A 12,297-nucleotide genomic window follows, 5' to 3' on the forward strand; every position below is an offset into this window, starting at 1 on the left:
CCCAGGAGCTTTCAGTGTGTGTTTTCTGCCAAGAAGAATCACAGCATTTCACTTTTATCCATCCTTTAAACTGCAAAGGAGGAGGAAAAGGGAGCCATTTAGCAGAAGAAAGTATTGTGTAACTCTCTGTTTTTTGTTTTTTTTTAAACTGGCAATAGTCAATTCTGGCATAGCTAAACAACACTCTAGACCCCAACTTGCCCTTAAAAAGCAGCCAGCTCAGATCTCTTTAAATATTTTTGTCATTTGGTTCATTTTGAGTGCTGTGCAGTGCAATTATACTACATTACTCAGGGAGGCATAACTGTCACATTTGAAAGTTCATGCGCTAACAAGAAATAAAGATCATTACCAGATCAAATGTTCATTCCGTAAGATAATCTGTCCCTGACACAAAGTACCAAGATTCAAGCAAGATACCTATTAACACCAGCGAGACAACTTCTGTCATCTCGGCTTTTGTACTAAAGATAAAACACAAGTTTAATGTTAAAAGCTCACCAGAATCCCATGATTCTCTTATGCATGTCTTTAATAGTAAATTCCAATGGATGAACAAAATTAGTACCCTAGCATCACTTACAGGAACACTGAAAACAATATGATATTCATACAGATTATCAAAATATTGAAGGCTGCTTTAACTATTTTCTCTATATACATTTAAAGCAATGTGAGAACCACGCAAATCGCTCGGTCTCTATTAAAATCGATTTTCTCTCCCCTTGGTTAAACATTGACTTATAGTCACTTATTTTTTCTTAGGTGATGTCAAAAGTTACTTAATATTCTGAACTATATATTTTGCTTCCCTCAAAAGTGTCTAATTAGTTGCACTTCATCACACTTTCTCTTGAGGATAAGGAGAAAAGTGCCACAAAAGAACAAAGACATTTAAAGTCATTTTCCAGAAAATCCTTACACAGTCTATTGACTCCTTAAGTTCAAAAGTTAACTAGATTTAGTGGCTTTAGCTCACGGATTTAAATTACTTTTCAGTGTAATTCTCACATCTTATTATTCAAAGTAAAGCCAGTTAAAACCAGTATATTATTTTTAGGCATACATATAACACTTTAGTGGTTATAAAAGTAGCTTCTCTGATACCTCAGTGCAAATATTTTGAATCCTTTGCCAGTTTCATGAATATGGGTAGAACCTAATGGATGTCACTCTGCTGATGAAAGGCAATTTTGGGGAATTCCTCCTCCCCGAAGCACACACACCCCATGTACCCTAGAGGGATGCCAGCAATCTGGAGCAAAAAATTGGTGGGAGGGAAGATGCAAGGGGACACAAGTCAAAAAATACCTCTCTCCCTTTTCCATTGACAGATTATCTGTTAGTTAAGAAGGATTCACCAGCCATTTAACTCTGGTTCAGATTATCAATGAACCATGGCTTGATCCTGGCATCATTATAAGAAAAAACTGCTCCTTTTCCCTTATGGGGTGCCCAAGAGCCCATATAGAGTCCTTATGTAGGTTCTCTATTAGTAAGAGAAAATAACAGAGGCCAACCAGAGAATATTGAGAAGCAAAGCAGCTACTAAGCCTGATCTTTATTAAACTGTTGCAACAGGGTGCTCACACACACCGCCCCCACGCAGGAGGGAGGAGGAACCCAGAACAATGATGTGCAAGCCCTTATATAGACTTTTGAAATTGCCACCCTGTAGCTCAAGACCACCCCCCAATACATCATACATACATCACAGAAGGGGTGGTCTACAGCAGAATCTTGTCTGGCAGGATACCTGATAATGGCCACTGATTGCTTTTACCTGGGCATCCTGGCCAGTTTTTTGTGATGGTAAATACACAGTTCCTGAATCCAGGTCGCAGGCTCACCCTATTCATACACAGATACGCCCTTAACACAGGATTTGTGAGCAAAGAGACCTTGGGGAGGCCTTCCCATTTCCTTCCTCCTTTGAGAGAAACATTTGAAGTCAATTTGGGAGAGTCAAAATGGCTTCAGGACTGCCCTCCTGCACCACTTCAGACATGTGGCCCATATAATAATAATAATTTATTATTTATACCCCGCCCATCTGGCTGGGTTTCCGCAGCCACTCTGAGCGGCTTTCAACTGAATATTAAAAACAATACCTCATCAAACATTAAAAACTTCCCTAAACAGTTGTCTTTTAAAAGTAAAATAGTTGCTTATTGCCTTGACATCTGCTGGGAGGACGTTCCAAAGGGCAGGAGTCACTACCGAGAAAGCCCTCTGTCTGGTTCCCTGTAACCTCACTTCTCGCAGTGAGGGAACAGCCAGAAGGCCCTCGGCGCTGGACCTCAGTGTCCAGGCTGGACGGTGTGGGTGGAGATGCTCCTTCAGGTATACAGGACCAAGGCAATTTAGGGCTTTAAAGATCAGCACCAACACTTTGAAATGTACGTTTTTGCCTGGAACATTTATGAACATTTAATTTATACCTTAGACCTTATAATTCTCATAACATCATCATCAATTATTTGTACCCCGCCCAGCTGACTGAGTGCTAAATAAAATCAGGAAGACTTCCTTTAGCTCAATTTTGAATAGGCTCAGCTAATGTACATCATTTTAGAACATGTCAGATTGGGGGTGGGGGAATTATTATTCAGATGCCAATTCTGAATTCTGTCTGCAATATTATTATTATTATTATTTATATAAAACATTTATCTCCCTTTACTACACATTTAGGACCTGCAAGCTTTCTTAGAAATCCCTTCATGTATTGATAAGGGAGGTTTTTAAAAAACAAAACCACTTTTTAACACTGTGTCATGGTAGTACAAACAGGAAATTGGTACTGCTCTTTTGTCCCACAGAATACTGAATTGTTCATCTATGACAACCATGAAACATTAAGCTGCGTCTGCGTTTTCATTCCAGTTTAATTCACTTTGCTACCCTTCAGTGACTGGCTTTGAGGAGGAAGCCACATTTACAAAGAAACAACACTACCAATGTTGCTTAAGAGTGTCTTGTTCAAAAACTATAACCGGAGACGCTTTTTCACAGTATCATAATGAGAACACATCAACAAACAACAGATCAGCTGTCTTTTTTTTTCAGAGGGCCTGTAAAAGGTTCCTCTGTTTTGTAAACTGGTTTTTTTTACTTAAGGGCACATCACAAGACTTTCCGACTGAATTCCTCTTATTAAGCTTGCTTGTTTCTTTTTAGATCAAAGATCCAATTTCTTGTTCCAGCAACTAGTTGCGGCGGGAGAGGCGGCTAGAGTCTTTGCTGGACTCAGGTAGTGTTGTAGCAATGGGGTATAGCCTTGAGCGATATTTTCCCCCTCACGTTTTTCTCAAATACAACTTTGATCACTGAAATATCGATGCTTCCTGCAGAAATAATTTCCGGTCTTTTGCGAAGACTGTAAAAAGCAATGGTTATTCTACAGGCCAGACTTTGTTCTTCTGTACACAGCCATCAGGACTGGGCTATAGGCAGCCAAGCGCATGGGAAGTCAATGTGCCAATCTTGGCAGGATGAAGCACAAACAGCGGGGGTGGGGGTGGGAAATGAAAAAGAAGGTCAGTCCAGGGGCAGGGGGAAATGCAGAACAGATTCTGAGCCAAAAGGTCTGTCCAAAGGATGCGTTGTGCAGGCATGCTAGAATGAGCAAACGGTTGTACAGCAGCAGGCAGTTAGTTATGCAAGAAACTAGATAGGGAAGGGCAGCCAACTCCCGAAAGCCCCAGCTAATATGGCCAGTGGTCAGGAATGATGAGACTTCTGGAGAGCACAAGGTTAGCTACCCCTGGGATGGGGCATCAGGCAGATTGGGAGGGAAGCATGAAGACATGCTGCAACAAGGCTGGCTGACAGGCAGCAACATTTGATACCCATCAACTGCCCCAGAAAAGCCAGGACATCCTGTTTTTTCCTGTGCGAGCACAGCAGCCTTTTGGGGTGCCTTGCGATCATACAATTTCAGGCTGAGTTCTGGCCCCGAAAAAGTGCTTTTTCTGGGTCCGCAATCTCAAGTGGGTCACATGACACATGCAGGATTTCGGACCCGGAAGATGGTGTCCCAGATTTGGGCTGCATCATGTTGGAGGGTATGACATCATCCTATGACTGTAGCCACTTAAATTCTACTATGTTTTTAAATGATTCTTTATGGTTTTGTTACAGGTGTGGGGAACCTTTTGTCAGCCTGAAGGCCACATTTCCTCATGAGCAACCTTCCGGGGGCACAGGTCAGTAGTGGTTGAAGGCCAGAGGAAAAAATGGACGGAACAATGAGTGTTATTTTTAGCTTTGTAAAGTAGGCTGTTTGGGAAAGATTGAGGGCACAAGGAGAAGGGGATGACAGAGGACGAGATGGTTGGACAGTGTTCTCGAAGCTACCAACATGAGTCTGACCAAACTGCGGGAGGCAGTGAAAGACAGGAGTGCCTGGCGTGCTCTGGTCCATGGGGTCACGAAGAATCGGACACGACTAAAGGACTAAACAACAACAACAAACAACAACAAAGTAGGCTGTGTTCCAGGTCAGAAGGTTCTACACACTCACACACACATTTCTCTATCCAGTGAAGGAAAAGTTATTATCACAGTTCAAGGATATGCAACAACCAGGCAAAAGCACTCAATGGGGGGACATGGTGTGAGATGAGGCTATATGGTTTAGAGTGGGGTGTGTGTGTGTGTGTGTGTGTGTGTGTACTGAGCAGACTCTCAAGGGCCAGATAGAAAGCCCTGGAGGGCCACACTTGAGGTTCCCCACCCCTGTTTTATAAGTCACTATGGTTATAGTTTATAGAAAAGCATGGTAAAAATACAGCAAACAAATATCTGGAGCAAGATGATGATGCTATTGGAAGGCTGATTTTGCAGTTGCCAAGAGAAAGACTCAGACTAGGTCAAAAGGACTACTATGAATAGTCTACCTGGGGTATAGCACTACACTAGGATCTAAGGAAACAATACCTGCCCCTTCTTCCTTCACTGTGCACACCTGAGTAGCTTACCTAAAAAGAACACAGTGCTTAGATAGGGAGGTTGAGCACAACATTAGCCCACAACCCAATTCGTACCAAATTTACTGAGAGGTAAGCCCCACACTGATTTAAACAGAACTTGCATGCCTGGCATTCCAGTCGTTACTGCAGATACCTAGCAGTAAAACATTATCACGTACACTGATCAGAGAGATAGTTTCAATTCAAAGTGTAATTAACATGCCAACTCATTTCTGTTAAGGAGGGCTTCACTGGAAAAGAAAATGAGAAGATATAGCAACATCCCAAACTGTTACTGCCATTATCCTAGCATCTATTTCTGTGCGATCTTTCCAATTTCTGATTGCTATATTGATTTTAAGCAGTCCTGGGGCTTGTCTGCAGCAATGAAAGTGACAGTAATTATTCAGGAAAGTTCATTCATCAGAATACAAGCATCTGACTCACCAGACTTGCCTTGTGACTCCAGTTAGAAGAAGAAGAAAAAGAAGAGTTTGGATTTGATATCCCGCCTTTCACTCCCCTTCAGGAGTCTCAAAGCAGCTAACATTCTCCTTTCCCTTCCTCCCCTACAACAAACACTCTGTGAGATGAGTGGGGCTGAGAGACTTCAAAGAAGTGTGACTGGCCCAAGGTCACCCAGCAGCTGCATGTGGAGGAGCGGAGACGCGAACCCGGTTCCCCAGATTACGAGACTACCGCTCTTAACCACTGCACCACACTGGCTCTCTGTTAAAACCACAGAAGGCTTTTCAGCCGTGGAACTGCATTAAATTCTTTGAAACACATTTTTTTTAGTTCATATATATCCCTGTTTTGTAAATAGGAGAAATTATCTGCTGTGAATTTGGGAACTATTTTACCCTTAATGTACTTCAAAAAAATTAATTAAATTATTAAAAGGGAAACTCTGTATGTACCAGCACCAATTTTAGAATTAACATTTCACAGAGGAAAGATGATGCAAAATGCAAGACGAATTTAACAAATAAACTGAATGACATTTTAGGTATCTTTAGGATTTCTGTCTTTTGCATGTGAAAAAATGTATTTTGTCATACCTTATTCAACAATGAATGCAAAACATCTAAACAAAATAGGTTATTGCTCTCCTACATTCAATATTTGGACAGCTATTGCTGGTAGTAACAAGAGATTGTAAAAAAAATCTGTAGAAAAACACATTTAACTACATCCGCAAAGCCTATATTTAGAATGCATAGTTAAATTTAATTTAGGCACCAGATTTTGAGATATCAGTTCATTGTGGGAAGAATTCCATTGAAGACTTTGACTTGTTATTTTGTCTTTATTACCATAAACATATCTTACAGGACGGTCCTATAGATGTCTACTTAGAAGTAACTTTTATCAAGTAAGTATGTATAGGGTTTCAGCTTAGTGCTGCAATCCGATACATACCGTACTTATCTAAAAGTATGCCCCATTGGACTTATTTCTGAGTAGACACATAGGACTGTGGTGTTAAAGATGTGTGTTCAGAAAAATAACATCATATGGATGTGTATATATTTCTCCATGAAGCATTCACAGTTGCAAAACCTGAAAATTATGGTCTCTTGACCAAAATTGTTGCTATGTTTTCAGAAGTAACTCAGGGGAAAACTGCTCCAACTGCCACTTGTAGGTAAGTAGAAGAATATACATTTTAAAATAAATTTTGAAAGCTTTAAAAATAAAATAAAAACAGTATAGAAAAACAACTGAATGTGCCGTGTTATGCAGACACAGTATTATTTTAGTCTTGTGATTCCATTATGCATTTTAAAAAGTGCTGTATGGCAGATTGTATTTGAAACATGATAAAGCAAGTGTTTTTGTTAATTTGTTTGTTAAATATACAAGAATCAAGAAAAGTCTTTGGCATATTTTGCCTATATTTGAAGGCTTGAAGAAAAAAGGTTATTGTGAAAATGTAAAAACATGACTGGTCGATTCACTAGTGGAAATAAAAACAAGCAACAGCAAATTTACAAGGTTAATCTAACGACTCTACTAAACGTTCACACCTTACGTGCATTTCTATATAGATATACGCTTCCACAGCTTGTCCTTTGCGGGTCTCATAAATTTCAATAGGACTTACACAACAGAAATTCCCAATGATTTTTGGCTTATTCTTGGCATTTTAAAATATTTTAAATATGACTAACCTGGGTGCAGTTTGTGCTGTAGTTGAACACGGTTTTTGTCTTGAAGGGTGCTTTTTTCAAAGTCGTCCTCACTGGCAGCTTGATGTAGCCCTGGTTGTCTCACAGAAAGTCCGGGATGTCCAAATTCAGAAAACCTGAGTTGCAACTGTGCTTCAAAATCTTTGCCCAATGAGAAATCTGTAGTGGAATGTCTTGAACGGCAATCATCACTAGCGCCAGACTCTTCTTCAGTGTCAAGCATGGGCAATGGAAGTATTCTGTGGTGTAGCTGTGGGCTAGGCAGACTTGAGGATAAAGGAGAAGGAAGAGGCGACATCTGTTTGTATGTATTGGACAGTGGATAGGAATTATTAAAAACATTGCTAATTGCTACTAAGGACGGAGACAGTGGCCTTTTATCTTCCTGTTTAATGATGGTCCTTGCCTGGCAAGTATCAGGATTCAGATTTGTTGACAGGTGTAAAGACAAATGCTTTTTGTCCTCCTGGGGTACCGTAGCTCTTTTCTCATATACCAAGCCTGCTGGGCTTCTGTCTGCTCTTGTAACAGCCTGTAATCGCTTCCATTCTGCCGTTTCATCTAATCTGTCATACTGTGTAACTTTCAGTAAGGTTTTATTGATGACTCCCGCTAGACTACACGAGTCGTCAATAACATGGTCTTGTTCTCCTTTATGTTGTGGAAGATAGCCTTTCTGCTCTTTCTCCTGTGTGACAATGGCGAAACCAGAACCGACTGATTCTTTGCTCCCCTCACTTGAGGCATAAGGTACTTTGCAGTATTCCACAGAGGCGCGTCCAACGTTCTGCAGGTAGCATTCAGAGACTTCCGCTTTTGAGACCCCTCCAACGTGAGGCTTGCTTTTGCAGTTTCCTGCAATACGCTCATAACCGTGCACCATTTCAGAGGCTGAGGTCTTCTCAAAAGCCTCAGATTCATTGGTTGACGTTCCCTGGAAAGAGGTCCGCGATGGGCTGCTCTGCTGCACCTGGATCCCTTTAAGGGTGTCCTCTACATCATCTAGCAGACTATGGCTGTGTGCAAAACAGTGTCCAAACACATCATTGTCGTACTCAGAGAAAGAAACAGAGAGATCTGTATCAGACCCCAAAGCCCGGCTGTTCTCAAGCAAATACCACTCTCTCCTTGATCCTTCTGCTAGTTTATTCACATCTGATGATAAATCATCCTTGTCTTCCACCTTCTCCTGACGAGAACATGCAAATGAGCTGGAATATTTGGCAGAAAGAAATTTATCATTTCCCAACAACATTGCTTTGCTGTTTAATGCTGGCGGCTCCAAAACGCCAGGTGTCTTCCTTTTCATTTTCTTGTTTATGAAGTCCTCAATGCTCTCTCTCCGTTTGCTGAATCTCCTCGTTTTTTTGTTTTTTGGAGTGGACCTCTTCTCCATAGATCCCGAAAGAGACTCTTGTTGATCCTTGAAACCCTGTCTGCCATCATGGCTATATTTCAGGCTTTCAGAAATGTCTTGCAGCTTCCCTTCCTGGTTCCCCATTTTAACACCTAGAATGTGGCTTGAGCTAAGGAGAGTAGCCAACAGCCTCTCCTTCTCAGCATTCAGTTTATACAACTCAGTGAGAATATCCTTAGTAGTTGTTTGCTTGAAGAAGATGTCTCCAATGTTTTCACAGGTCTGCCCTCTCGATCCTACTGCCTCCGAGCCTTCACTCACTCGATAGCAGCGATGATAATGTTTACTGGATTTGTCCAGAGTTACACAGCCCTTGTATGTGAACCCTCTGACTTTCCCCTTTGGGAGATAGAAGCTGACGTAGCAAAGCTCCATAATGGGTCTGTGCAACTGGAGGACAGTATAAGTGCCTTCCATTGTGTTTGACTAATTATTTAATTTAAATTATGAGGTCAGTATTTCTAACCTTGCATGACACACCATGTGATGCAAGGAAAGTAGAGGAGGCATCTGACTAATCTTCTACAGTAACATTTCCTGTTAAAAAGAAGAAGAAAAGCTTGTCAGAAAGATGTTATCCTCCCGACAATTTTTTTTAAAAAACAGAACAAAAACAAGTATCTGATCTCCTTCAAAATATAATCCAAAATACCAGCCTGTCACAAGAACTGTGACGCATATGAGTTATTGGTCACATTGCTAGAAAAAACACATACCGTACTTCAAACTTTTAGCGTGTTTCTGAACTATGTTACTATTTTCTTATGGATCTGCTAAACATTAACAAACTGCTTGGCCAATGGAATATGGTTGAAAAGATTTCTCCCAACATAACTTTGTATTTGTACTGTAATAGGTCTATAGTTCAGTGGTATCTCTGCATTTAGAAGGTTCCAGTTTCAGTCCTAGACATCTCCAGATCGTGGTCAGAAAGACTTCTGTTTGAAATCCTTGCAAGTTGCTACAAGCCAAAGTAGATAATACTGAGCAAGATTTGACATAATGTTCCTACATACTGAACCAGTAAACACTCTAAGATACTAGATTACACTATTGAAAGTTCAAATACTGGTGTAAATATTAGTATGAAATAAAACACATCCAAATAAATTAATAAAAGTAAATAAAACAATTTCAATTTGCATGTAATCCAATATATATATATATATATATATATATATATATATATATAACATTAACAATCTATTAAAAGTTGAGTGTTGCACCTAAGAGTCCATTCAGATGCCAGAGCTTCCATCCAATTTTCTAATGTTCCTTTCATACTGCAAGACCTGCTGTACTATGGAACAGTGGGTTTGGGGTTGATATAGACCCATACTATGCTAAATTTTATTTACCCTAATGGGTATGGTGTGACACAATAGGTAAAGGACCCATGGATGGTTCAGTCAAAGGTGACTATGGGGTTGTGGCATTCATCTTGCTTCAGGCAGAGGGAGCCAGCATTTGTCCACAGACAGCTTTCTGGGTCATGTGGCCAGCAGGACTAAACCGCTTCTGGCGCAACAGAACACCGTGACAGAAACCAGAGCGCACAGAAACACCATTTACCTTCCCACTGCAGCAGTACTTATTTATCTACTTGCCCTGGCATCTTTTCAGACAGCTAGGTTGGCAGGAGCTGGGACAGAGCAACAGGAGCTCACCCCGTCATGCGGATTTGAACTGCCGACCTTCTGATCGGCAAGCCCAAGAGGCTCAGTGGTTTAGACACACCACCACCCGCATCCTCCTGTGACACAATATCATCACTGGACAATGTCACCACTAACCCCATGAAAACAGCAGGAAAGAACTGTATACTGCCCCAGATCTCATCACTTTACTCCCATGATCTTCTGAGTTAAAGGGGCTGCAAATGGATTTTTTCTGGAAAATGTGCATTAAAAATGTGCTATATTCCATTAGTTTTCTAGAAGTGGTTTTTACTCATGTGAAATCTCAGTTTTAATGCAGAAATTAACAGCTAGGGAAATGTCAGAAAAATAGAACAAACTGCCATGTGAACGAAGCCGTAGCAAATGTTATTCTGAGAAGTCAAGCACTGAGTATCTCTGCTTTGTGCTCAAGAAGAGCACTTTATATGGAACTTTCCTAATACAGAGTTCTGTCCAACAAAGTTGTCCCATTGCAGGGGGTTGGACTAAATGGTCCTTGGGGTTCCTTTCATCTCTACATTTCTACGAACCTATTATCAGTGCAAGGACTTCTGCCTGTATAGGAGGACTTCCTCTCCCTATGCTCTCCAAAATCTGTTCTAGATTGTTCCTCCAACTCTCTAGGGCAGATTTTTTTTGGGGGGGGGAGGTATAGAGATGGGAGGGAGAGGAAGTGCCTCTGTGCACATATAAATAGCATTTCTCCTAAGTGTTCAATGTTATTCATCCATATTAATATCACAGTCCACAAACTGTGAGGGGATACTGTATTCTTAAAGTAGGTTACCAAAGGCCACCCAGTGAGATCTTTGCATAAAACCAAATTGAAGAAGAAGGAGAAGGAGAAGAAGAAAGGGCTTAAAATACAGTGGTACCTCGGGTTACATACGCTTCAGGTTACAGACTCCGCTAACCCAGAAATAGTACCTCGGGTTAAGAACTTTGCTTCAGGATGAGAACAGAAATCGTGCTCCAGCGGTGCAGCGGCAGCAGGAGGCCCCATTAGCTAAAGTGGTGCTTCAGGTTAAGAACAGTTTCAGGTTAAGAACGGACCTCCAGAACGAATTAAGTACGTAACCAGAGGTACCACTGTATATAAATGGGAAATCGGCATGATTTACAAAGCTTTTAAGCTCAGTTTTATATTATTTAGCACAGAAAACATTTGTTTCTAAATGTGGATTTCAACCAAAACATTTATTGCCTGTTTTTTGCTTTCATATCTAGTTTGACATACTGTACTGTATTATTGATAAGAGTATGATAGATGAGTGTGTACTAGCAGCACTGCGGAAGCTAGGGACACAGTGATTACATTATGGCTCTTTCTAATTTAATTTAACCATGCTACATGCATAATATGCTCAATTCCAGTTCCAGGTCATTTTGGCGTACACTGTTCAATATGCTCTTTCTTTCTCGAGCAACAGCAAAAGCAACAGGCAATTGCTTTTACCATGTACAGTACTTATGAAACATCTGACGAGATCATACATCTCAATAGGATTTTGACAAATGTGATGCAAAAAGATCATGGTTTCCCATTTCCATAATTGTCAGTACTGCTAGTTCCCTGGAAAATGCCCTTGCTTTTCTTTCATATACAAAATTATCTAGATGTTTCTCTGTTTTTTACAACTGCCCAATTTTTCTGTGAAAGTGACAGGAATTTAGGAGCACACCCTATTTAACTGATGCAGTACCTCATACAATCTGGCCAACAGATATCTGCACTACTTTTAAGCGGGGAGCCTGTGGCTTTACAAGTGTTATTGGATCACAGATCCCACCATCCCTGACTGCTGGTTGGGGCTCATGGGAGTAGGAGTCAAAGAGCATCAGAAATGCCACAGGAGGAGCTCTGTGCTAACTACTTAGGCTGCACAATCTCCAATACAGCTTAAAGTCTATCCACATGCAACGTCATTGGAGTCGGACAATGTCCAAATTTAAAAGATGTGTAATAAAAATGTAAGTGCTATTTATAAGGGCCATCTTGTGCTGAATGCTGAGCCTGTGTATAAGCTTGACCAAAT

The 12,297-nt window shown here is 40.8% G+C and overlaps 2 protein-coding genes across 3 annotated transcripts in view; one reads left to right on the top strand and one right to left on the bottom strand.

Moving 5' to 3' along the window:
• Window positions 1–4,653, top strand: part of LOC308462202 (uncharacterized protein) — a gene marked incomplete at its 5' end in the record, with an annotated part of 49,491 nt that extends 44,838 nt beyond the window's left edge. For both annotated transcript variants that reach the window (XM_080979633.1, XM_080979635.1), the window contains one exon: window positions 4,144–4,653. In XM_080979633.1, coding sequence (XP_080835759.1) covers window positions 4,144–4,188 — 45 coding nt within the window. In that variant the 3' untranslated portion in view covers window positions 4,189–4,653. The remainder of the gene's footprint in view (window positions 1–4,143) is intronic.
• The window catches only part of LOC308461312 (formin-1-like), a 45,251-nt gene that overhangs the window by 21,349 nt on the left and 11,605 nt on the right, over window positions 1–12,297 (bottom strand). The window contains exon 2 of the mRNA XM_080978106.1: window positions 7,148–9,119. Coding sequence (XP_080834232.1) covers window positions 7,148–8,999 — 1,852 coding nt within the window. The 5' untranslated portion in view covers window positions 9,000–9,119. The remainder of the gene's footprint in view (window positions 1–7,147; window positions 9,120–12,297) is intronic.

The sequence above is a fragment of the Podarcis pityusensis genome, assembly GCF_964106645.2.
Source record: "Podarcis pityusensis genome assembly, chromosome: 1".
In the NCBI taxonomy this organism is placed as follows: Eukaryota; Metazoa; Chordata; class Lepidosauria; order Squamata; family Lacertidae; genus Podarcis; species Podarcis pityusensis.